The 27,867-nt window shown below is 40.7% G+C and overlaps 1 protein-coding gene across 1 annotated transcript in view; it reads left to right on the top strand.

The window, feature by feature from the left end:
• The window catches only part of OTUD7A (OTU deubiquitinase 7A), a 368,821-nt gene that overhangs the window by 194,739 nt on the left and 146,215 nt on the right, over positions 1–27,867 (top strand). Inside the window, exons 3-4 of the mRNA XM_042988268.1 lie at positions 20,023–20,116; positions 21,632–21,786. Coding sequence (XP_042844202.1) covers positions 21,636–21,786 — 151 coding nt within the window. The 5' untranslated portion in view covers positions 20,023–20,116; positions 21,632–21,635. The remainder of the gene's footprint in view (positions 1–20,022; positions 20,117–21,631; positions 21,787–27,867) is intronic.

Here is a 27,867-nt window from a genome sequence, read left to right as displayed (position 1 = left end):
ACAACTTTTGAATAATTATAAGTTCTTTTCCTATGATACAAAAGCTACCAGAAGCAAATTTTCTGAAAGAATGGTGCTCCAGAGGGTTCTATTAGGTTTCAAAGTTATTAAAGAGCATATTGGCAAAGAAGTAAATAGGCAATAACAATAATAATCATACCTACCCTTTTTTGGTGCTCATGCTAAGCCAACATCGTGTTATGTAACCATCACCACAACCATGTATAATAGGAACTACTATCCTCATTTCAAATATGAAGCAATGAGAACCAGGGAATAGAAGTAAATTGTCCTAGTTTGTTTGCATGCCGGTGTGGATTTATGTCCTAAAACAGGTGTCTCTATAGTGACTAATGTTTAAAACCTAGGTAACTCAAAAAGAACAGCTAGTAGATTAACACGTTGGGTCACAAAGTTGCCAGGTAATTAATTATAGAAATCTGGGTAGGTTCTTAAAAATCCATTCATCTAGATGTCATCTACTTAAAATTTTCAATCATCCAGGATAATATCATCCATAGGGATTATTTTTTTTTCCTTTTGTATTTGGTTTGTTTTTAGAAAGACAGACATTTGGATAAAACACACTGAATTTTATCAGTTGTTAACATGTATAAATATTCAACTAATAATGAGCCTATAAAAAAATAAAACTCCAAAAGCTGAAATTGTCCTGTGCTTGTGAAATTTAAATATTTTTTTAAAGTTTATTTATTTATTTTAAGAGAGAGAGAGAGGAAGGGGAAAAGAGAGAGGGAGAAAGAATCCCAAGCAGTTTCCATGCTGTCAGTACAGAGCTCCATGCAGGGCACAAACCGTGAGATCATGACCTGAGCCAAAATCAAGAGTCTGACGCATAACTGACTGAGCCACCCAGGAACCCCATGAAATTTAAGTAAGTCTAAAAAATTTTTTTTCATGTTTATTTTGAGAGTGAGAGGCTGAGCATGAGCAGAGGAGGGGTGGACAGGGAGGGAGAGAGAGAATCCCAAGCAGGCTCTGCACGGTCAATGCAGAGCCTGATGCAAGCCTGGAACCCACAAACTGTGAGACACGACCTGAGCTGAAATCAAGAATCAGATGCTTAACTGAGCCACCCAGCAACCCTCCCCGAAATTTAAATAATTTTTAATAGAAAAGAATTATGGCATCTGTTCCCTTTGTTTCACTTACTATAAGTATGCTGAAAACCTCCAAATGTAAATGTGCAGCCCACTGGTACTTCTCTCCAAATGTCTCAGACAGCTTTCCCTACCTCAACCCTTAACACACACAGAGACACACACTATACTTACACACACTGTGCATACACTTGCATACACATGCACACATGCATGTCTGTGCTCCCACACCCAAATTAAACATATGAACATACAGTCAGACACTGACACACAGAAACTCACACACACTCCTGAACACTGAACAGATTCATACGGACATGCATGCACACAAGCATGTACATATACCCACTAGCAAGTGAACACTTAAATATACATGCATACATGACTTATAATCCACTTAGAATTAATTTTTATATATTATGTGATGTATATATTGAGTTTCTTTTTTTGTTCCTCCTTTCTTTCCTTTTCCTTTTTTTTTTTTTTTTTGGTATATTGATCTCCACTTTTTCAGCACCATTTGTTGAGAAGTTAGTATTTTCTGCATTGGATTGCTTTTGTACCTTTGTGAAAAAGCTGTTGTCTGTTTTCCATTCCATTGATCTATGTGTCTAACCTTTGTCCAATTCCTACTATCTTCACCAGTGTAGGCTTATAATGCATTTTAAATTGGGTAGTGTGAATCCTCAAACATTGTCTTCTTTTTCAAAATTGTTTTGGCTAATCTAGCTCCTTTATCTTTTCATATGAATTTTAGAAACAGCTTGCTCTTGTCTACACAGAATCCTTCTGCAATGTTGATTGAGATTGCATTGAATTCATAGATCAATATGAGAATGATTGACATTTTAACTGTCCTTTATCTTACAGTACAGTACATCCAGTACATGCAGACAGTACATCTTGCCATTTATTTAGGTTATCTTTGGTCTCTTTTGTATGAATTTTGTAAACTTACAGTTTTGTTTCTGGAATATGTCCTTGCTCTGTTGTCTTCCAGGTTTGTACACATCTTCCTCTATCTTTTTGGCTCTGTCCACACTGCCCCACTCTACACCCGCACAAAGACCAGCCCTCTACCCCTAACCTACACAATTCCTAGTCCTACAGTGGTTTTCTCATGAGGGATAACTCCCTCAGAGTCATTGTCTTTCTCTCTTGCACTCCAGCAGAGGGCAGCTTCCTTGCCAATGAATTTTTGCCATCTTGTCTCTCTAATATCACTAAGCACTGCATGTTGTACCTGCTTCTTTAATTTTTTTAGGCCACTAACCTCAATATTCTTCAAAGGCAGAGATCATATCTGATTTTGGATTGTATCTTTGGCACCTAACACAGAGCAAGGGCTCAGTTAACAGCATTTGAGTATAGAAGTGGAGAAATAAAGGAATGATGGGAAAAGAAAAAGGTGGGGAGATAAACTAGTAGGCACTGAGACTCTGTGTCAGTCACTATGACAAGGCAGAGAAATCTGATTGATAGATAGATTTTTAACTTTTGTTAAGCCTTATAAAATTATGAGAAAGATGTAGCATCTTCCCCATGTATAGATGAGGAAATAGATTCAAAAATGTTTAGTGACTTCCCAAAGATCCCACTTGCAAAGAATGGCAGAGCTGAAATTCAAAATTGTCTCTAGCTTTCTCCAAGATCTGTGCTCTGCACACTATCTCCTTTGCTTCTCAATACTGAGCACGTGTCCAACCAAACCAAATCTTTCTGTTCTTCTCTTGTTCATTTATGCTTCCATGTTTTAATTCAGGTCCTGTCACGTCTGGCATATTTTATTCAATAGCTTCAGTGGAAAACATTGTTTAAAATATAGTGTATTACTCAGGACACCTGGATGGCTCAGTCAGTTGAGCATCTGACTCTTGATTTCTGCTCAGGTCATGACCCCAGGGTCATGGGATTGAGCCCTGCATTGAGGGTGCTCAGCATGGAGCCTGCTTGGGATTCTCTCTCTCTTTCTCTCTCTCTCTCTCTCTGCCCCTCCCTTGCTCGCTCTCCCTCTCTCTCTAAAATAAAAAAATAAATAAATATAGTGTATTACCTGAGCACACAGGCAAAGAGCTTAGAAAGCCATAAAGTAAAAGTAAAAACCCTACTCCACTCCCTCCCACAGCCCCACACTGCTGAGAGGCCATCACAATCATAGTACGTGTGCCTCCTGCAGACATTTATCTACAAGAGATTTTTTTTTCCTTTCTGCATTTGTAAATCACATGGATATTCTCATATGCCTTAGAGAAATTTCCATATTAACACCTATATCACGGGTCACGTTCTAGATGGGTCATACTTGATTGAACCATCCTCCTACTAACAAACAATTGTTTTTTATATTTCTAGCTGTGCTGCAAGGAACACCCTTATACATGCTTCTTCATGCACATGAGCAAGGTTGACTTTAAGGAAGATACTGAGAGGCAGAATTGTAGAGTTACAGAGTATGCACATTAAAAAAAAAAATTGGATACTTGGGGCACCTGGGTGGCTCAGTCGGTTAAGCATCTGACTTTTGATCTCACACAAGGTCATGATCTCACAGTTTATGAGTTCAAGGCTCATGTCTGGCTCTGCGCGAACAGGACAGAGCCTGCTTGGGATTCTGTCTCTCTTTCTCTCTGCCCCTTCCCCGCTTGTGCTTGTTCTCTCTCTCGCTTGCTCTCTCTCTCTCTTACTCTCTTGCTCTCTCTCAATATAAATAAATAAACTTAAAAAAAATTTTAATTTAGATACTGAAAACAAAAATGCCCTCCACTGACCTCACCACTAGCCCAAAATACTACCTATAGCAGTGTAAAAAACTACCCAATTCACCTCACCAGGAATCATGTTTTCAAACTTAATTTTTTTAGGGGTGGATAGGCATCATTCATGGTTATTTTATACTTTTATTTGTAAGTTCCTCATTATTAACTAAGGTTGATTATCTTTTCACATGCTGATGGGTCGTTTCTTTTCAATTGCATATTCTAACTTGCTGCTTTTCTATTGGTCCATGTGTCTTTATCTAATTATTTTGGAGTGTTTCATCATCTATTCTGAGTGCCAACCCCTATTTATTATATAATTTTCAAAATCTTCTGTTCTACTATATAACTTCGACATTTCTATGGTATTTTTTGTCATTAGGAAGTTTGTTTATTGATTTTATATTTTTGCTATTATTAGTTTTATCAAATTTTTCTTTTGTGGGCCTTTTTGCCTCGAGAAGGGTTCCTGTATTTGTCAGGGCAGGCCAAATGCTACAAAAAACATTCCCCCAAATCCCAGTGCTTTGAAACAAATACAGCTTTATTTCTCGCCATGTCAGCCCAATGTACTGCATGGAGAGCCCAGATTCACACGATACCATGTGCCTTCCATGCTTCATCACTCAGGGTCTCAGACTCTCCACGGAATCCTCTCTAGTGAGGTAGCAAGTGAGAGATAAGAGAGAAGCGAAAGATCCAATGTGTGGAGGGGTTGGGGCCAGTCCTAGAAATGGCCCACATCACTTCCATGTCACATTCCATTGACCAGAATGTAGTCACATGGCCACACACAGCTGCATGGGGACCATGTAGTATAATCTGGAAATGTGTTCCCTCAGGAAGAGGAATGGGATGTGGTCAACCTCAAGCAGGTCCTGCAGCTCACTTTCCTACCTCAAGGTCATAAGCATACTCACCTACACTTTCCTTTGGTGCACTTATAGTTTTATTTCTTATCTGTATATATTTTACTCATGTGGAATTTGTTGGTAAATGGCATAATGTGGGAAGCCTAATTTTTTTTTCCAAATGTACTGCTACCTTATTTTATGGTATTGTCCCATCCTCACTGGATTTCCACAAATTTAGGAGATTCTCTGTTTATCATTCTATCAGATAGCCATGCCGTCAACCTCGAATGACAGTCAAGTTAACAAGTTAACTAGATATCTTCTTTTTTCACTCATCAGAGAGTCTGCGGTCAGTGCTCACCTTGGGCTGGCTCCTCAGTGATGTCAGGGCAGCACCTTTCAAATTCTCTTTACATTTCCCTCATGATCACAGGCTGGCACAGCTTTCCTTTTGCATCCCTTTCAAGGTGAGAAGAATGGAGAATTCTCTGCATGCCCCTTTTATTAGAAAAGCAAAATGTTCACTTAAAGTAGCCTAGCATATTTCCTTTTACAATTTTAGGGCTTGTGGAGAGGGAAAAAACTGGTTATCTGGATACTTTCAGCTGCAAGAAAAGCTGGTAAAGCAGAAATCAGAATTGTCTTGATTGGCTTAGACCAATCATGACTGATTATATGGGGCTGAGTACATTGCAGCCAAGAACAAAAGCAAGTAGCTATGAACTAACAAGGGGAATGGGTATTAGATCAAAAATTAACAGCACCTGCCATAATCATATAGCAAATTCTCTTCCTGGTTCCCTTTTCTCTTCCCTCCCTCCCTTCCTCTGCCTTTTGACTTCCTCCTCCTCTTCATTCTTTCTCTCTCTCCCTCACACTCATGCACACATGCACACATGAAGACATATCTGTGTTTCCTGCCCTCCCCCATTGGTCTATGTGACTCTGTCTGCCCCTATACCAAGCTGCTTTAATCACAGTACTTAAATTTTTTTTAATGTTTATTTCTTTTTTTTGAGAGAGAGAGACAGAGACAGAGTGTGAGCAAGGGAAATGCAGAGAAAGAGGGAGACACAGTATCCAAAGCAGGTTCCAGATTCTGAGCTGTTAGCACTGAGCCCAGTGTGGGGCTTGAACTCACAAACTGTGAGATCATGACCTGAACCGAAGTCAGATGCTTAACCGACTGAGCCACCCAGGTACCCCATAGTACTTTTATGTTTGACACAACATGGGACAAACTTCTGCAACCACTTTGGTCTTTATCAAAGTTATCTTAGAATTTACTTCTTTATTCTTCTAAGTTTTAGAAATTGTTAACTTTCATAAAACTTCTGTTGTGATTGCATGCAATTTATTATAAATATGGGGATTGGCATCTTGAAAATATAGTCATTTGTTTTTCTTTTTCTCCTCCAATAAAGACCGTATTCTGCAAACAAAAGCAAAAACAAAAAGGTTTCTCTCATTTTGTTATGTTATCCTTAGTTAACTATAAGAATTTCTTTTTGGTGTTGGCTAATATAAAATGGATCTTTTAAATTTGTTTTAGTGCTTAATTGGCTAATGCTGATATGTAGAAAAGGTATTGGGTTTTGTATGTTGATCTTGTTCCAGCCATTTAAAATGTTCACATATGTTCTAATATTTAGTCATGGCTTTGTTCTGAACTTTGACAGAATTATTTCTAAACTTTTCATTATTAGGTAGGGACAAGTCTTATAAGTTGGGGATCATTACCCTTTTTTTTCTAATTTTATTGAGAAATAATTGATATACATCACTATATACATTTGAGGCATATAGCATGATGGTATGATTTACATATTTTGTGGAAAGATTACCACAATAGGTTCAGCTAACATCCATCTTCTTGGATAGATATGATAAAAACAAAAGAAAGAAAAAAAAGGAAAAAAATATTCCTGTATATGATACAGTAGTGTTGGCTATAGTCATCCTGTTGTACCTTACATCCCTAGTACTTATTTATCTTATAACTGGAAGTTCATACTTTTGATTACTTCCAGGAGTTGTCTCCAGCCCTTCTGGTCAGATAGGGCTGTGAGACACTCTCCACAGTGGATGGGGCTGTGTCAACTCCTTTGCCTGGACGGGAGGGGTGATAGGGGCTGCTCCAGGTTCCACTTCCCAGACAGGCACTCCAGTTGGGAAGGGCCGGGAGCTACTACCCTCAGCCTTGGCTGTGAATGAATCCCCCTGCAGGTGTATAATGCCTGGTAGAGCATTGCTCTGGGGCATTCAGCTCTGTCTGCTCACCTCTGGGCTCAAACACAGCTGGGCTGCACAGCTTCCAAAGTTGTCGCTAGCCCTTCTGGTCAGATGGGGCTGGAAGACACTCTCCATAACACATGGGGCTGTGATTCAGCTCCTTGCTTGAGCGTGGGCAAACCAAACCCTGGGGCTGGCAAAATTCCTCCTTTGAGGAACCAAATCAGGCAGATCTGCACCCTGCTGAGTTCCAAGGTCAGTGTGCCCTCCACACATCCCCAACTTAGTTCTGCAGATGAACAAAACCACTGGTTGGGATTACTGCTTGGAACACTGCAGGTATGAGCTCAGTCTGCCAACATGATCTTCATCTTTTTATTTCTTTTTGTACTGTTTGGATTCATTTGCTGATGATTGCAAGCTCCTCCCCCTTCTCTGGGACAGTCAGATTCACAATGTTTGAGCCCTACAGATTCCCTTGTAATTCCCGTGGTGTGGGATCAGAGTAAGGACTCCAGCAAAGTAACCCCCATGCTGGATCAGCTGGCTGTCCCCCCTGGGTTTTCTTTTCCCACTGGAGGAACCAGAAGATAAAGGGAGACCTCTCAGTGGTGCTACACTGGCCTGGGGCTGAGGCGATGTGATTAACATGGATCTGCTTCACTTATCCTTCTAATGCAGTCTGTCTCGCTCTCTGTGCTGCAGGGGGTGGGGGGTGAAGTGCCCCCCCCCCCATATTCTAAGATTCTCTCAGTATTGTCTTGTTCTTGAATAGTTGTTAGTTTTTCTTGCGAAGGGGAGTGAAGTCAGAATAACCTATGTTACCATCCTAGTGATGTCACTCCCAGGATCAAATCCCTTTGTTAATTTGTGGTTTGTTTTGAGTTGATATAATGCATGAATGTGGACTTTTTGGCACCTTTTGAGATAACCATATAATTTTTCTCCTGGAATTTGTTAATATAGCACATTGGCATTAGAATTATGTTTGGCTGTTAGTAACAGAAGAAATAATAGGGGGTTTAGTAAGACTCATACTCTCGTGTGAGTCAGGAGTGAGGCGTTCCAGGGATGGCCACATGGCAGCTCCAGAAATTCCCACAGACTATTCTCCTTCTACCTAAGTCTCCATCTATCCTTCATCACCATTATCCAAGACACTTGGTGCTACAGCGCCAGGCCCCTTCTTTGTCTTTTTATGTCTTTGGCTACAGTTCAGATTCATTTGCTAATCTTTTATTTTAAACTTTACATATATGTTTATAAATAACACTGGCCTATGATTTTCTCTTTTCTGTTACTTCTTTTCTAATTCTGACATCTGAATTATTCTACCTTCATGTAGCAACTAATAAGTTTAGCTACAAGTATTTAATTATTTGACTTATTTGGCTTAAACAAATAGCTATTTATATGAGAAAAATAATCGGAAGTCCAGAGGTGTGGTCTAGGTCTGGGGCAAATGTTCTCTGATACCATCAGGGATAAGCTTTCTACCATCTTTGCATGTTGGGTCTTGTCCTCTGGCTTTCTACCTCATAGTCCCAGGATGATGGTTATACTTGCAGATATCATTTCCTTGCTTAAGAAAGGAGGAGGAAAGGCAAAGTAAGAAGGGACTGTTACAGTTAAGCCTATCCCCTTCTATCAGGTAAGCATAAACCCACCCAAAAACTCATAATAAACTCAGTGCAGTTGACTTCTGTTTCCATCAGTAGATGGAATCATTCATTATGGCTACATCAAGACTGGTGAATCCCAGATCAAGGGAAAAGAGTAATAATGACTGGCTTTGACCCATTTTGATTCATCCCCCGGTGCTAGGAATTCAGTTTTCTCTGAAAATCAAGGGTTCTTTGCTGCTACAGGATAAACCAAGGTTCTACCAGCAGTAGAGGAATGGATATAAGCTGAGCAACATCTAAGAAAATGAATGGGTACCTTACCATTTCTTTATATGCTTTTGATCCATTTTTCCACTTGGTTACCAAATTTTTGTGTCTTTGTTTTCCTCAAGCACATGTCTATTCTCTCCTTAGAAATTCCCAGTGGCTTCCCACTGGCCTCATGTTAGAGTCCAGCTACTTATCCAGACATCCCACAGGGTCTGACCCTAACCTTTATGTACAGTCTCTGTGCCCACTGTCTCTCCTGCCCCTGGATGTGCAAATGTGTTTGTGCCTCTTGGTCTCTGCTTGTGGTGCTCATCCAGCTTGAAATGTCTTTTCAGTCTTCCTAATCCTTTTGAAAAACTCATCTTCCTTTGGCCTTCTTCATTTTGTTGGTCAGAAAGAACTGTTCCTCTATAGTATTCTAATAATTTTTCTTATAAATAGTATTTATCCCAATCGAAGATGAATTATGGTTATTTTCATGTCTACCCATCAAAATGGAGTAGGAACTTAGATTTAATATTCTGATATACTCCAATTTATGGTGATATTAAGACAAATAAAACATGAATTCTGCCCTCTAGGGAAGCCCTCTGAGAGAGAAAAGGAGGCAAATAGACAGAGGTAGCAGCTCAAGACATACATGCAGTGTTCAAAGGGTTCCTTTCATATCATGATGACAAGGAGAGGGACATGGAGAGGGCTTGACCCTTTAGGCTCTTTTAACCTAATAGAAAACTGTCTAGAAAATAGACAGTTAATAGAAAATAGAAAATGTCTTTTCCCAGAAGAAGAGCTGAATAAAATGATGAAATAAATGGTAATAATATATACTAATTATAATATAATGCTAATTTATTAGTAATTTATATTACTAATATTATTTATTAGTCGTAGTAATATAGTTACTACTAATAATAAATATAAACTCGATTAGTGCATTGTTCGGATCCTTTTAAACCCTGTTGCTGGCACACTGATCTGGTCAGACTCATATTTTATTCCAGTGTAACAGCTAGATTTGTGAGCCTGGAGAATAAAAACATAAATCCTGCAAAGCAAGGGAGTCTTACAGGCATTCCAGTGCTGGAGGCTTGGACTTGTGCAGGAAAGCCTGCTGCAGATTTGCAGGGATGAAATCATGCCTCTGACATCCAAGTTCCCTTGGAAGGTGATCATTCTAGGGTGTGGGCACATTACACAGTTGCAAGGATGGAGCTGCTCTCTACAAGTCACAATAAGGGTTTGTCTCATGGTCTTAAAAATTAACTTCCATGTGAAAATATTATTGTCAAAATTAGTGGCTATTATTCCTTGTAAATTCTTTAAGAATTGCCTAGAGTCTTTAATGTGAGTTCAAGGCAGGAAATGACATAGAACAGTCTATAAATCTTGGGAGATCATAAGCCTTGAACATGGTAACAGCTGTACATCTGTTCTTGTATTAAGAACTCTGAAGAATCAGATATTTCACTGATGAATATATCATTTCAGTGCACACAAGAGAAAACCTCAGTATATCCTATACTCACTACTATTCCAAAAAATATAAATTTTAGGGGCATCTGGGAAGCTCAGTCGATTAAGCATCCAACTTCAGCTCAGGTCATGATCTCGTGGTTCACGAGCTCGAGCCCTGTGTCGGGCTCTCTGCAGTCAGCACAGAGCCTGCTTTGGATCTTCTGTCTCCCTCTATCTCTCCCCTGCTTCTTTTTTCTTCATCTCTCAAAAATAAGTACATACTTATTCATTCATTCATTCATTCATTCATTTATAAATTTTAGGAGGGACTTTTCTTCCATTTTTCCATACCGTGAGAAAATCATTAAAAGGTATAATTGAGTGTCAACTAAGGAAATGTTTTGCTTCTGATCATGCATCTTCACACATAATATATTTCAAAGGTACCAGATGTTTTGACTTGAGAACAATTTGAAGACCCCTGTACCATTATTATAAAGGGAAGGTGAATGGTGACCTTTGGATCAAAGTGGATCTGCGTGAGACTCCTAAGTCTGCCACTGAGCTGTCTGCTCTTCAGTAAAAGGGAACAAAGCTTTTTCCCTTGTAAAGTTGTCTGTATTACAGTTAGCTCACCCATAAAACATCTAATACAGTCAATGTCATTGTAGGCACCGAGCAAGTAGTAGTTATTTTCCTCATTTAGACACAGACAGAATTTAGACTCATGGGAAGAATGGCTTTCATTGTCCAACTCCATTCAAATAAATTTGAAACTCAAGATAAAATGGATAAATCTGTAGGAAAATACAGTCTAACAAAATTGAATCCTATAGAGATAGAAAGTCTAAACAGAGTTATTAACATCAGAAAAATAGAGAAGGTGTAAAAGAGTTTATCCCAAAAAAGCCTCAAGAACAGAGGGAATGTCTAATCTTCCAATATCAGATGACTCCAATGCTACTTAGGTTATTGCAAGAGAATTGAGAAGGAAAATTAGCTTCTAATTTTGTTTTGTGTATAATGGCTATAATACCTGACACAGATTGCACATAAAAATTTTTAAAAAATGTATCAAGCTAATGCATTAATATCAATGTAGGAATTTTAAATAAAAATTAGCGAACTGAATCAAAAGCAACATAAAAAAGAAATACCAATGGATTATTAAAGATTTATTACAGGGGTGCTGGGGTGGCTCAGTCAGTTAAGCGTCCAACTCTTGATTTTGGTTTAAGTCAGGGTCTCATGGTCATGAGATCAAGCGCCATGTCAGGCTCCAGGGTACGTGTGGAGCCTGCTTGGGATTCTCTCTCCCTCTCTCCCTGCCCCTCCCCTACTCGCACATGCTCTGTATCCCCCCCCAAATAAACATTTTAAAAAAGATTTATTCCAGAAATATGAGTAAAGTTCAATATTTAAGTCCATTAATAGAATTTATCATATTAATAGAGCTTAACAAAAAAGAAAGTGAAAGTCAACATCCATTCATGACAAGACCACTGATTAAGGCATATGGATGCTATCTAAACATATGTATGGGCATGTGAGTATGTGTAGATAGTTCAAAACCCAGGAGCCACCATCTTACTCAATGTAGAAATACCAAAATTATTCCTGCTAAACTTAGGAGTAAAGCAAATCCCATTATTTCTATTAATATTTACTATTATATTGAATTAGTCAACTCAATCAGGCAAGAGAAAACAAGGCTTAAGAATTGAAAATTAAGGGGGTAACACAATCTCTATTTTCATCTGATATGATTGTATAACTAGAAAAAGAAGCTTTGGAAAAATTTCTATAAACATTAGGATTTTGTAAAATAGCAGAATATAAATTTAACAGCCATAGAAATACAAATCAAAACCACAATGAGATACCACCTTATACCTGTCAGAATGGCTAACATTAACAACTCAGGCAACAATAGATGTTGGCGAGGATGCGGAGAAAGAGGATCTCTTTTGTATTGTTGGTGGGAATGCAAGCTGGTGCAGCCACTCTGGAAAACAGTATGGAGGTTCCTCAAAAAACTAAAAATAGAACTACCCTACGACCCAGCAAGGGTCGTATTTATCCAAGGGATACAGGTGTGCTGTTTCGAAGGGACACATGCACCCCAATGTATAATTATAGCAGCACTATCAACAATAGCCAAAGTATGGAAAGAGCCCAATGTCCATCGATGGATGAATGGATAAAGAAGGTGTGGCATATATATACAACGGAGTATTACTCGGCAATCAAAAAGAATGAAATCTTGCCATTTGCAACTACATGGATGGAACTGGAGAGTATTATGCTAAGTGAAATTAGTCAGAGAAAGACAAAAATCATATTGACTTCACTCATATGAGGACTTTAAGAGACAAAATGGATGAACATAAGGGAAGGGAAACAAAAATAATATAAAAACAGGGAGGGGGACAAAACAGAAGAGATTCATAAATATGGAGAACAAACTGACGGTTACTGGAGGGGTTGTGGGAGGGGGGATGGGCTAAATGGGTAGGGGCACTAAGGAATCTACTCCTGAAATCATTGTTGCACTATATGCTAACTAATTTGGATGTAAATTAAAAAAATAAAAAATAAAATAAAAGCAAAATATACATATATATATATATATACAGAAAATAACTTAAAAATTTTAACACCCATAAATCAATAGCTTTGTTTATTAATATGATAACCAGTTAACACACATAATGGGAAAAAAGATACCTTTTATGAATACCTAGGCATATATCTAACAAAAAATACAGAAATAGACCCAACTGCATATGCAAATTTAACATACAATAAGGGAGGCATCTGAAATTAGTGGTGCTTACTCACCGATGGGTTTTTCTGTAAGCGGTGTTGGAATAGCTAGACAGACATAGGGAAAGTGATAAAATTGGATCCATTCCTCACTTGATACACCAGGATCAATTCCAACTGCATCAGAATTTTAAATATAGGGGTGCCTGGGTGGCTCAGTTGGTTGAGTGGCCGACTTCGGCTCAGGTCATGATCTCGCGGTCTGTGAGTTTGAGCCCTGCATCTGGCTCTCGCAGCTTGGAGCTTGGACTCTGCTTTGGATTCTGTGTCTCCTGCTCTCTCTGCTCCCCTGCTTGTGCTCTATCTCTCTCTCTCAAAAATAAATAAATGTTTACAAAAAAAATTTTTAATTAAAAAAAAGAATTTTAAATATAAAAAATAAAACCTTTCAATTAGTAGAAGAAAACATGGGTGAATTTCTCTATAATCTGGCAACGAAAAAACATTTAAATTAAGACTCAAAATCCCGAAGCATTAAGGAAAAGATAGAAAGCTATATATAAACTATTTTTAATAGATTTGATCAAGCTTTGTCAACAAACTGAAGAAAAAAGAAGATGGAGACAAAACCTATAAATTAAAAAAAAAAAAAAAAACAAAACCTATCAACCAGTTAACAATCCATGGGCCTTATTTGAATCCTGGTTCAAACAAACTGAAAATCAGTGCCTGAGGCAAAGGAAGAGTTAGCCATAATGATCCTGCCTTCATTTAAAATTTTGCTCAATGGGGTGCCTGGGTGGCTTAGTGAATTAAGCCTCCAATTTTGGCTCAGGCCATGATCTAGCAGTTTATAAGTTCAAGCCCCATGTTGGGCTCTGTGCTGACAGCTCAGCCTGAAGGCTGCTTCTAATTCTATCTCTCCCTCTCTCTTTCTGCCCCTCCCCCACTTACATTCTTTCTCCCTCTCTCTCTCTCTCTCTCTCTCAACAATAAATAAACATTTAAAAAAAAGAAAAAAATGTGTTCATCAAGAATATTCTTTCACTAAGTTTGATTTTTTTAATTTTTTTAATGTTTATTATTTTTATAATATAATTTTATAATTTTATAAATTTTATAATTATTTTATAATAATGCTTATTATTTTTGAGAGAGAGAGACAGAGTGCAAGCAGGGAAGGGTCAGAGAGAGAAGGAGACACAGAATCCGAAGCAGGTTCCAGGCTCTGAGCTGTCAGCACAGAGCTGGACACCAGGCTCCAAACCACAAACCAGGAGATCATAACCTGACCCGAAGTCAGACGCTTAACCAACTGAGCCACCCAGGTGCCCCTGATTTTTTTTTTAGTGTTTATTGTTGAGAGAGAGAAACACACAGAAAGTGAGTGGAGGAGGGGCAGAGAGAGATGGAGACACAGAATTGGAAACAGGTTCCGGGCTCTGAGCTGTCAGCACAGAACACAACGCAGGGCTTGAATCCATGAACCGTGAGATTATGACATGAGCTGAAGTTGGACACTTAACCAACTGAGCCATCCAGGAGCCCCAAGTTTGATTTTTTTGATGTAGCACTTGATTTCCAAGATCTTTGCAGCGCCTTAAGTTTTGTGGCAAGTGTCTCACCTTCCTCGCCCTAGTCCTGGCCCTGCTGGGTGCCAGGCACTGAGAAGCCTGGAGAGGCTAAAGGAGAAAGAAGTTGGATTCGGGCAAACAGCAGGCCCTCTGTTGGAATAAATGGACATTACAGACAATTACATGCAAGGCATTGACTAGCTTGTTTGCTGTTCTGGGGTGGAGAATAACCCTCAGGCACTCATTCTCCCCAAGGTCTTCCTCTGTCTGTCTCCAGTGGTCAGACTGCCAGCCTCCACCTCCATCTCTGAGTCTGTGTCTCTATCCTATCTTGCTGCCTTCCAGTCTCTGGTTATAACATCTGCTGACAAATCCAATTGAGACGTGCTTTACTTAGGCTCCACTGAAATGAAATTAATGAAAAATAGATCCTGATGCAATTTTACTCTTTATCCTGGCTACATCTTTTTCCTGAAATCTTCCTCTCTCTAGTTAGACCAATCCCTGCACTGCACAATGGCCCAAATCCAGCAGTCTCTACGGCCCGCACCTGTTTGTGCATCTCTCTGCTTGTTGGGAAGCTCCTGGGGGAGCCCAAAGGGCTCACGGTTCCTAGTGTTTGAGCCTCACGCACTCACTAGAATAGTAACTAAAGGTAATAGCAACTTAATAAATGCTCATTGCTTGAATAATAAATGAATTCAGGCATCTTGATTACTGGACAGAATGTGGTATTGAAGTCAGGAACACCCATGCAGCATGAACACTGATTCCAAAACAGAGTACTGGAGGCACGCCTGGGCTGTGCAGGGAGAGGGGAGCTCTGTGTGAGCCTGTGCAGCAGGGTTAGTATGGCCAGAGAGGACATCTCCAAGTGATGAATAAGGACAGTGAGCACAACTGGGAAGGAGGGGGAGCCTCATCAGGGGCTGCCCTGGATGGAGGTCTCAGGAGCCAGTGGGCAGAACAGGAAGTTCATTGATCAGAGGTGTGTGTTCTGAAAATCTGACAAATTCTGTATTTCAGCTAAAGAAGGAAGGGAATAAAATTTGGTTAGGGAAATGGAAAGGCAGAAATCAACAAAATAAAAGACAATTATAAAGGGGAAAAATGTCACCATGTTGGTTCTAATGCTGTATCATTATTTTTGCCTCTTTTAGAAATGCTCATTAGCAAGCTAAATTCACATCTCTGAGAGCAGTGGTTCTGGGACTTCAGCACAGGATGGAATCCCCTAAGGACATGTCAAACCAATTGTCAGGGCCCACCCCCAGAGATTCTGATTCAGCAGGCCTGGGGTGGGGCCTGAGAACGGGCATTTGTAGCAAGCTCCTAGGGGGAACCTGTTGCTGCCCTTCTGAGGAATCACTGTTTGAGAATCACTGTTCCAGAGGGCCTGGCTCTGACCCCCAGTAACAAGAGGATGATCTTAAATATCTGTACAGCTCCTAATTGTTTACAGAGCTCTTTCATGGACACTGTGATTCACTTAATCTCCTGTAAACCCCACCAAACCCTGCCATGCCTGATAGAGCAGCCATTCCCCATTGTTTGTTATGCATCCGCCATCAGCCATCAGCCTCCTCAGGGAGGGCACTTAGGATGGGGCAGAGCTAAGGAGGAGGGTTCTTCCCCACTCAGCCCCTTGAGGGGGAGGGAACAAAGTCGCATACTCATGCCCATATTTAATTAACTAAACCAAAACAAAGTGTTTTTATTTTTTTTAATGTTTATTTATTTTTGAGAGAGAAGGAGACAGAGCCAAGCAGGAGAGGGGCAGAGAGAGAGGAAACACGGAATCCAATCCTAAGCAGGCTCCAGGCTCTAAGCTGTCAGCACAGAGCCTGAACAGGGCTTGAACTCATGAACCAAGAGATCATGACCTCAGCCAAAGTCAGTTGCTTAAACCACTGAGCACCCAGGTGCCCCAAAACAAAGTTCTTTTAAATAAATGTATGGAGTGCTTTCTAGGAAGTTGGATGGTTTTTGCTTCATTTGGCTAGTAGGAGCTTATAATTTAAACTTCACATTAACCTTCTTATTTAATAACGAACACAAGCCTAATGTGTAATGAAATATGCAGATAGTGCATTTTATCAATATTCCAGTTTTGGCAGTATTTCCCAAAGTATGGAATAGGACCACCCCATCCACGTCAGAATCAGCCCCTGTGATTCCACCAGTGGATGAGCTCCTCCCCCAGCCCTCCACATCTGACGTGTGTTCCTGTGTGTGTGTATACACACATGTGTGTACACACGCATGCATACACACACATGCACCCACGTCAGAAACAAAGAGACACAGAGGCAGAGAGCCACATTTAGTATGCAGATATTAAAAAGACCTATGGCAGTTGCTTTTGTCCCCTCTAGTATGTTGGGGGGGGGGAGTGGCATGATAGTTTATTTACACTGTCACAGGAATTAAGGGGACACCGCTGGGACAGAGCACAGCTGGGAGGTTGGACAGGGGTCAGGCACACAGCCTTGTCACAGCAAAGCTGGACTCTGAAGGGAGCCACGTGAGGAACATTTTCAGTAAGAACCAGGCAAGAGAGCATACTTGTGAGTGTGCAGGAAGCTCTCCCAGGAGTATGACCTCAGGGAATCAAGGGAAAGGAATCCTGCCTGGGAGGCAGAGGGCCAGGGTCTGGAAGAGGGGCAGGCAGGGCCAGGCTGCTGTAGGAGAGAGAGATCAGCATGGGAAGGGCCTCTGGACCCCATGGTCAGCCCAGCCTTGCTGCCTGAAGGGAGGAAGGTGAATGGCCACTGACCACTCTGGGAACAAGAGGAAGAGGACTGCATGTGGAAACCAGGCACATCTCTGCAGTGTTTCCCCCCCGCTCCAGCTCTTCCCTTCTCCAAACCTCCATCACCTCACTCATAAAGAGGAGTAATAAAAATACCTATTCAATTCAGAGGATGTTCAACCAAGTGGTTTTTAGAAAAATGCCTAGGCAGGAATCTGGTGTTCAGGCAGTTGCCACTGTCCTGCTGGTTTGTGACCAGCTGGCAATGGGCCATCCCCCACAGGGCCTGTTAAGACCCGTCTCTGGGGCCACCTGGGTGACTCAGTCGGTTAAGCATCCAACTCTTAATTTCTGCTTAGGTGATGATCTCATACTTCGTGAGTTTGAGCCCTGCATCGGGCTCTGCGCTGACAGCACAGAGCTTGCTTGGGATTCTGTCCACCCCTCTCTCTGCCCCTCCCTTGCTCACTATCTCTCTCTCAAAAATAAATAAAAATAATACTTAAAAAAAAAGACTGATCTCTGAAGCCCTCAGGGAGACAGTGCTGCCCCTCAGCTGTGCACTTCACCCACCGTGGTCTGTCTCATGGGGCTGCTCAGAAGCCAAAGAGTGGTAGATGCACACACATGTTAAGATGGCAGAAGGAACCTGAGTTTCATTTCTTATCAGTTTTCACATAGCAGTTGGAAAACTGCTCTTCTCTCTTTTCTGAGACAGTCCTACCGTGGGATATTACAACAGACAGGGTCCTTATTCATGGGGCCAAAGACCTGGGGCCATACAGGCAGTAGTGATGGGACAACTGTGGCACCAAGAGACTGAATCCTGGGCCAACCTTCTATTCCCATGCTGCACCGCCTCTCCTAAGATGAAGTCAGAGTGAGAACAGCTTGGCACACCACTGTTCCCAGGGTGAGACCCTCAGAGGAGTTCTGTCCCACGGCCAAGATGCACAGGAATGAGAAGGATTGCAGAGCCAGGGCATGATCCCCCTGAACTTCACACCAATAGTAGAAGGCAGTATGGGTACATGGGCCCATGAAATGTAGGTTGAGGGACTCAGCAGTGCACTTGAAGAGATGGCATGGGGCAACAGGGTGAGGGTGGCCAAGGTGGCCAGAAGCCTATATCCCCATGGCCCATCTGCCCCTGTCATCACAGTGCCTGAATATGAGGCTTTGGTGGCAGTGGGTGGGGTGGGGTGGGGTGGGGGTATGAGGTTTAAAAAATAAGTCTTCAGGGGATAGGCAGAGTAACTTCTTTTCATGCAAATGGTTATATTTGAATGTGGTTTTTAAAAAAGTGTATTTTAAACCCACTCTTTAATCTCTGCATGGAGGACAAGGTACAAAGAAGGAGGTAGTAGGCATAAATCTGCACTCTAACACTAGCGAAAGCTTGTCATGGTCACAGCACGGTGACTTATATGAGCGTAAAAATATTTTGACAGAATTACTCCCAATGACCAAAAGGTGGAAACAACACAGGCATCCAGCTACAGATGAACAGATACACAAAAGGTGGCATATCCATACAATGGAATATTATTCAGCCTTGTTGTGAACTGCATCTGCGTGTCCCCTCAAAATTCATATATATTGAAGCCCTAACCCCCAATGTGGTATATTAGCAGGCAGGGCCTTCAGGAGGTAATGAGGTCTAGATGAAGTCATGAGGATGGAGCCCCATGATGGTATTAGTGTCCTTGTGAGAAAGAGAGACTAGAGTTCATTTTCTCTAGTGAGTTCTGCTGTGAGAACACAGCAAGAAGGCAATAAGTAGGCAGTCTGCAAGCCAGGAAGTGGGCCTTCACCAGGCACCGGCTCTGCCGACACCTTGATCTTGGACTTCCCAGCCTCCAGAACAGTGATAAATAAATGTCTCTAGTTTACATCATCCAGTCTGTGGTATTTTGTTTCAGCAGCCCAAAGAGACCAAGACAAGCCTTAAAAAGGAAAGAAATTCTGACCTGCTACAACACAGAAGAACCTTGAAGCCATTACCCTTAAGCAAACTAAACCAGTCACAAAAGGACAAGTATTATAGGATCCACTTGTATGATATACCTAGAGTTGTAAGATTCAGAAACAGAAGTAGTACAGTGGTTGCCAGAAGCTGGGGATGGGGGAGAAATGGGGAGTTCATGTTTAATGGGTACAGGGGAAGATGAAAATGTTCTAGAGATAATGGTGGTGATATTTGCACATCAGTGTGAATGGTAATGCCACTGAACTGTGCACTTCAAAAAGGTTAAAATGGTAAATTTCATGTTACATATGTTTTCACAATAAAAAACCAGCTAAGGTTAAATGTATTAACTGGGTGTTGGTAGCAGGATTTAAAACAGCTCTGTACTGTGAAAGGGATACTCATTGAAATATGGATACCTACTAAAATGAAGTAAGTTGAGGTACCCCTTCCCTTGCAGAAGACACCTGGATGCAGGGGCTGATAGTTGCTAGTAGGCAGGTGCCTGTGGGGCCCAGTCGGGGAGCAGTGGGCTACAGACTGTTGACCATGTCTCAGATGCAGCCTCATGTGACAAGAAGCAAAGCCTTCAGCTCTGTCTGCAATGAAGAATAACATACTCTTATTCTCTGATTTGCCCCCCAGGTGGAAGTGACAAAAGAGGAGCTCCACCAGCCAAGGCTCCAGTACGTGGAGAGAAGGAAGAAGGCAATCTCCTAATTGGTACCATATACATCAGGTCAAATAGTTTTCTTTCTTTCCAGCAACACCAACCAAAAGTTCCACCCAACTAAGAGCCATGTGCAAGATAGTGTAAAAACAGTGAACATCTCTGAGGTCACACATCTCCCTGCCTGATCCCCCATCCTAATAGTCTTGAACCTTAGATGAGCTTACTCCCCCTTACAAATACGCAAAGAGGATCAAAGAGGTTAGACAGCATGTCACATCTCCCCATAGTGGCAGGTCTGGGGCTCAGGTTAGGCCAGCATGCCTGGCTCCAAAGCAGCAGCAGTTGTCAGAGAACCTGGCCTACAGAGCAGAGCGTCCAAGTGGTGGTTATCTGGAAAGAAGGAAAAGGACACTCAGCAATAGTATGGGATTTGAACTCACCCCACAATGGGTAAAATTAATAGCATACTTAATTATATGCTTACTTTATGCCAGTGTAAAATTTTCCATAGCCTTTTATATCAGTATAACATCTACAGTGGTCTCAGCAAACTTTCTGTAATAGTCCAGATAGTAAATGTTTTTAGTTTTGTGGGCCTTGTGGTCTCTGTGTTAACTGCTCAACTCAGCCATGTGCAAAAGCAACCAGAGACAACATGTAAATGAATGGATGTGACTGTGTTCCAATACAATTTTATTTACAAAAACAGATGGGGGTCACAGGTGGCCCATAGGCCATAACTTGCCCACCCCTTATGTATGCAAACACAGGGATACATTTCCATTTTATCAGCCATGACCAGGTATCCACCAGTGTCCCAGCACCGGTTCACCAGTGTGAGCCTCACATGCCATGTGCTGGTTGCTTTCCTCCAGCAATTGGCTGGTGCCTCTTGTGGTCAGGCTGCAGGATATCTGTTGTACCTTTCTAACCAGGATTATCCCACCTGGGAAATCTAGCATCCTTATGAATTTTGTTCGGCTGTTACTGTGACTGTCATGGTTCTTGGAGAGATGACAGATAGCTTAGCAGACATCTCAGCAAGTTTGGTATTTCAGTCAACTCTGGATTGTGTGGACTCCTTCCTAAGAGCCAAGTGGGGGGTGAGAGCTGAGGGGGTGGGTTGGCACACTGATAAAGCCTGTAATTGGGATATGGTGGGTGACACAGTTACATTGTGGAAATGTTACATGTTTGAGTAACTTGGAAGAGGATTGGAAATCAAGAGTAACTCCAGATTAATCAACGTGTACTTAGGGGGTTGATTTTTTTTAAGTTCTTATTTATTTATTTTGAAAGAGATGCAGACAGCACAAGTAGGGGAGGGGCAGAGGGAGAGGAAGAGAGAATCCTAAGCAGGCTCCACGCTGCTACCGCAGAGCCCAGCGTGAGGACTGTGAGATCATGAACTGAGCCAACTTGGATTTGAGTTTTATTCAGTGTCCTACATGAAGAATGGAGCAGTTATCCCAAACAGGCAGAAATGGCTTCTCTCCATTCTCTGTGTGTTCTCACTCACGTGCACTTTTGCCACTTACATCCCCACTTACAGCACTGTGGCTTCCCTCTTCTTTCTTGCAGATGGATGGTTTCTAGCCTGCTTCCAAACCCCACCTCGGCTGAGTGTTGGGCAGCCCTTCTACATGATCCTATGACTCTTGATATGGACGCAGTCCTGTCAGACTTTGTTCGGTCCACGGGGGCAGAACCTGGTCTGGCCAGAGACCTGCTGGAAGGTAAGCTGGCCTCCTCATCCCACGCCACTCTCTTGGCCCTAACTACCTTGCAACCCGGTGACAAAAGATAAGAAGATTTTTGTTGCCTGACAATGGTTGTACCTGGATTCTTAAAAAAAGGTGGGGGGGGGGTGATGAAATTATTTTTGTTATTCTTGGCTTTATTTTGAGTATGGAATAGATTACTCAATTCTACAGTAATAGTGCAAAAGGCATTATTAGTTCGGCTTTGCTTTGCATTAAAGCTTAAAGATATTGAATCAATTTATCAGAAATCACTTTTTTTAAAGGAACTATATTCAATAGAGCAGAAATATATTCCATAGAGCAGAAATAATAGAACATTCAAGAAAACATTTTATTGGAGGCCTGAGCATTTCTTTTTTAAAAAATTTTTGACGTTTATTTATTATTGAGAAACAGAGAGACACAGAGCGTGAGCAGGGGAAGGAGAGAGAGAGGGGAAGACACAGAATCTGAAGTAGGCTCCAGGCTCTGAGCTGTCAGCACAGAGCCCAACACAGGGCTCAAACTCACAAACTGTGAGATCATGACCTGAGCCGAAGTTGGTTGCCTAACCAACGGAGCCACACAGGCACCCTAAGACCTGAACATTTCTCATCTCTATCTTCACTGAGACAAAAATACTTTAGGCCAAAGTTTTTGATGAATAAAAACCACCTAGCAGCCAGTAAAATAAGTGGTAATAATTCATACGCAAGAAGGCAGAATTCATCATCAAGCCGTACATGTAGATATCATTTGTTACATGAAAAATGTGCAATTTCTGTCTCAAGCTCTAAAATGGATTTACTTTGTGTATTTTGAAAATCTCTGTGGTGTGTGTGTGTGTGTGTGTGTGTGTGTGTGTGTGTGTGTGTGTGTGTGTTTGGCGGGGTAAAAGGTGGGAAGAGCCTGTTATAATTCCTCAGAACAAACAAATGCGTGAGAGAATTTTTAAATGATTACCCTTGGCTTCAAATGTATAAGCCACTGTTTATGGAATTATCTAAGACTTGGTTAAGTATCATAAATCACTGTCATCCCTTAATTCACTTAGGAAACGATGTGGATTACTCTACATTTGTGGGAATGGTGGAGATTACCACTCAATCCTAGTGAAAATTAAAAGCCAGCTCTTCAAGGGTTCTGAGAAAATGGCAATAGGGAAGCAGCAACAGTGCAATTTTTAACTTTCCCTGAAGCTCCCAGAATGTCAGACAAACTCAGAGTTCAGAATAAAATATGCTTACTGAACATTTATGACATACATACATCAAAGTGCGATTTTCACCTCCCAGTAGTCACATCCTCTCCCTGCATTTCCGTTGTTCTGAAGTAAGCAGCAGTGCAAAGAGGCAGGTTCAGAATGAGGTTGGCAGCGAGAGCTGGGGCCAAATCCAGATCCAGCCACTTACTGCCTGTGACACATAGGGCAGATTATTTTCTTCCCTTAACCTCAGTTTTTTCTGTATATTGAGACTAACCCACCTTCCAGGGTGATTACACGCATTAGAAGCTGTGATGTCAAATGCTTAGTAGAGTGACCTGTGTGTAGCAGAGGCTCAAAAAACAGTTGAAAAAAACAAACAAACAAACAAACAAAAACAGTTGGAGAAGATCCCCTTTGACATTGCAGCCTCGGTAACTGGGACTGACATTGTGCTTAATATCTAGACAGCCTTAAATAGAAAATGAGAATTGTCAGCTCTTTTCTTCCTTAATTTTATCTTTATTTTATTTAAAAGATAAAATTGACCTTTTGGTCAATTTTGAAAAATTGACCTTTTGGGGTGCAATTCTAAGAATTTTAACACATGCATAGATTTATTTTTTTAAGTTTATTTACTTTGAGAGAGAGACAGAAACAGACTGAGGGAGGGACAGAGAGAGAGGGAGAAAGAGAAACCCCAAGCAAGATCTGCACTGTCAGTGCAGAGAACAATGCGGGGCCCAAACCCACAAAATGTAATATCATGACTTGAGCTGAAATCAAGAGTCAGAAACTTAACCAACTGAGCCACCCAAGTGCCCCAACATGCATAGATTTATGTTACTATTACCACTCTCAGATGAGAGAATCACCTCATTCCCCACCCCCAGTCCACCCTTCTGCTCTGTTTGACGGCCATGCCCTCTCCCTCCCTATCCACTGGCAGCCACTGCTCTGTTTCCTGTCATGTTAGCTTTGTCTCTTTTAAGAGTGCCATAGAAATGGCGTCACATAAAACCTAATCTTTTGAAACTGGGTCTGTTCACTCAGCATAATTATTTTGAGATTCATCCAGGTTGTGTGTGGAGTTTGTCCCTCTCTATTGCTAAGTGCTACCCATTCTAGAAATGAACCACAGTTTGCTTTCCAGTCACCTGTGCAAGGGCATTTCAGCTGCTTCCCATTTGGGGCAGTTATGACTAGAGCTGCTATAAACATCTGAGAACTGGGGTTTTTGTGAACATAGTTGAAATTTTTCCAGGGTGAACACAGAGAAGTGGGGTTTGCTGGTTCATATGGTAACTGTATGTTTAGATTTAAAAGAACTTGCCGAGCTGTTTTCCAGAGTGCTGAACCATTTTGCATTTCCACCAGCAATGGTATTTCTTTTTTCATTATCATTATTTTCATGATTTTCATGGGTGTGTATGGATATTTCCCTATCATTTTAGTTTTCATTCCCCCACTGACCAATGATGTTCAGTTTTTTGTTATTATTTTCTATCTGTATCTTCTCTTTGAAGTGTTCATTCAGTTGTTTGGCCTATTTCTAAATGGAGTTATTTGATTTCTTACAGTGGAATTTTGAGAGTTCTGTATATATTCCGTGAATATCATCCTTTGTCAGAGATGAGATTTGCAAATATTCTCCGCCAGTCTGCGCTTGAATTTTTATCCTCTTGCCAGTTTCTTTTGCAGAGCAAAAGTTTTTAATCTTGACGAAGTCCAATTTATTTTTTTCTTGCATAGGTGACATTTCAGGTGACATGTCTAAGAGCCTTTGCATGACAGTCATGAAGATTTTCTCCTAGATAGTTTCTTAAAAGTTTTATACTTTATGGGCACCTGGGTGGCTCAGTCGGTTAAGAATCCGACTTTGGCTCAGGTCATCATCTCTCAGTCTATGGGTTCAAGCCCCGCATCAGGCTCTGTGCTGACAGCTCAGAGCCTGGAGCCTGCTTCCCATTCTGTGTCTCCCTCTCTCTCTGCTCCTCCTCTGCTCGTGCTCTGTCTCTCTCCCTCTCTCTTTCTCTAAAAACAAATAAACATTTTTAAAAAATTATAAAAGTTTTATACTTTAGGTCTCCAACTCATTTTGAGTGGATTTTTGTATGACGTGAGATTTGGGCGAGAATTCATTTGTATACATATGGAAGTCCATTTGTTTCAACACCATTTGTTGAAATGCTTATCCTTCCTCCTCTGTTGAATTGCCTTGGTGCATTTGTCAAAAACCAACTAAATGTATCTGTGGGAAGCTATTTCTTGATGCTGATTGTGTTCCATTGATCAACATTTCTATTCTTCTGCCCGTACTTTGCCATCTTGATTAGTATAGCTTTGTGGTGAGTCTTAAAATCAGCATGATTCTTCCAACCTTATTTTTCTTTTTCAAAAGCATTTCAACTATTCTATTACCTTTGACTTTCCATATAAATATGAGCATTAGCTTATGTCTGTTTATAAAATTTCCTGCTGGGATTTTGATTGGAATTATGTTAAATCTGTAAATCCTATGTTTTGCCTTACACTCTATGAAGTCAGCATAGCGATACTTTACATTTATGTAGGACTTCTTTGTTTTCTTTCATCCACATTTTGTAATTTTTAGCCTATAAATCCTATATGTGTTTGTTAGATTTATATATAGGCCTTTTTTTGAGGTACTGTAAATGGTATTTTTTTAATTTCAGTTTCTAATTGTTCATTGCTAGTATCGAAAAATATAACCGATTTTTGTGTGTTGCCCTTGTATCCTACAATCTTTATAAATTCAATTATTTGTTCTAGGGTATATGTGTATGTGTACACCCTCATGCATGGGTGTGTGTGTGTGTGTGTGTGTGTGTGTGTGCATGCATGTGTATATTCCTTTGGATTTTCTACATAGGCAGTCATGTTATCTCTGAATAGGGGGAGTTTTATTTATTCCTTTCAAATATGTATGCCTTTTGTTTATTTTTCTTGTATTATTGCATTGGCTGGAACTTCCAGGAAAAGGTTGAATGGTAATGGTGAAAGAGAGCATCCTTGCCTTGTTCTTGATCTTAGGGGGGGGAGCAGTCCCCCATCAGTCTTTCATCATTATGTAAAATAGCTGTAGGTTCTTGTAGATAGTTCTTCATAAGGTGGAGGAAAGTCTTTTCTGTTCATAGTTTGCTGAGAGTTTTATCGTGAGTACATGTTAACTTTTTCAAATGCATTTTCTACACAATTGATATGATCCAGTGTTTTTTCCTCCTTTAAACTGCTAATAAAATAGATTATACTGATTGCCTTCTAATACTAAAGCAGGCTGTCAGCCATTATTTAAAGATTTTTCTTTTTTAAAAAATTTTTAAATGTTTTATTTTTATTTTTGAGACAGAGAGAGACAGAGCATGAATGGGGGAGGGTCAGAGAGAGAGGGAGACACAGAATCTGAAACAGGCTCCAGGCTCTGAGCTGTCAGCACAGAGCCTGATGCGGGGCTCGAACTCAGGAGCTGTGAGATCATGACCTGAGCCAAAGTCAGATGCCCAACCGACTGAGCCACCCAGGTGCCCCTATTTAAAGATTTTTCTAATCCACATTTTTCTCTTCTCCTGAGACTCAGCTGATATGAGTGTTAGAATTTACTACCATTCTCAATTCACTGCAGTTCTATTCACTTTCTTTCTCAATCTTACATCTATTATTCCGATTAGATTATTTCTGTTGCTCTGTTTATATATTTACTATTTCCTTTGTCATCTCTATTCTGTTATTGAACCCATCCAATGAATTATGTTGTTTGGGTTGTTGAAACTTTTATTTCTTTTTTTAATGTTTATTTATTTATTTTTGAGAGAGAGAGAGAGAGAGAGAGAGAGAGAGAGCAAGAGCAAGCAGGGGAGGGACAGAGAGAGAGAAGGAGACACAGAATCCAAAGCAGGTTCCTGGCTCTGAGCTGTCAGCACAGAGCCTGATGCAGGGCTCAAACTCATGCAACTGTGAGATCATGACCTGAGCTGAAGTCAGACACTTAACCAACTGAGCCACCCAGATGCCCCCCAATTTTTTTTATTTCTAACATTTCCACTTGATTCTTCTTTATATCTTCCATTTATTTTCTGAGGCTCTGTATTTTTTCTCCTGTTGTAAAACATGTACAATAACCACTCTGTAGTCTTTCTCAAATAATTCCAATAACAATTTCATTTCAGTATTGCTGTTGAGATGTCTCTGGGTTTTGTTTTGTTTTGTTTTGTTTTGTTTTGTTTTGTTTTTGCATATGAGTAAATTTGGATTGACATTATGAAGATTATGTTTTGAGACTGTGGCTATTGTTTAAACTTATGGTACATGTTATTTTTGTTTTAGAAGGCAATTGCCCCAATTGAGTTCAGATCAGAAGTTCCAGGTTCCCCAAGACTTCGGTGAATTGCAACTCCAAGGTCAACTTTAGTTGACCAGTAGCCAGTCTGCATCCTAGGCAGGAGTCTGTCCCATATTTCACTACTCAAAGACTCTGGAATCTATTTATAGTCAGATCCATACATGTACAGCTCAGGGTTAAACCCAAGCATTCAGGAACAACTTTAAGGGGTTGTTTTCCCAAATTCCTGCCTCGTTGTAATCTCCTCAGTAGTTCTGGATCCCTGGGACTCTACTCTTCCAGTCTTCTAGCAAGCTGGAGCTTTGTTTACCCCCACATTTCTACACACTTGATTCGACTGTGCTTATATCTGAGCTAAGCAATAAGAATCCAGAAAGAGAAGAAAGCTGTGGGGTTCACCTCTGGGAACCAAAACTCTTGTGATTAAAAAAGATTTCTCTGCCTCCCTCGTTTTTTTTCCTGCCATCCTCCATTGCTGCCACAAAATTGCTTGTGGTCTGTAGCACTAGAG

This window comes from Panthera tigris, chromosome B3 (assembly GCF_018350195.1).
Source record: "Panthera tigris isolate Pti1 chromosome B3, P.tigris_Pti1_mat1.1, whole genome shotgun sequence".
Classification (NCBI taxonomy): Eukaryota; Metazoa; Chordata; class Mammalia; order Carnivora; family Felidae; genus Panthera; species Panthera tigris.
This window is presented reverse-complemented; position numbering and strand designations above follow the sequence as displayed.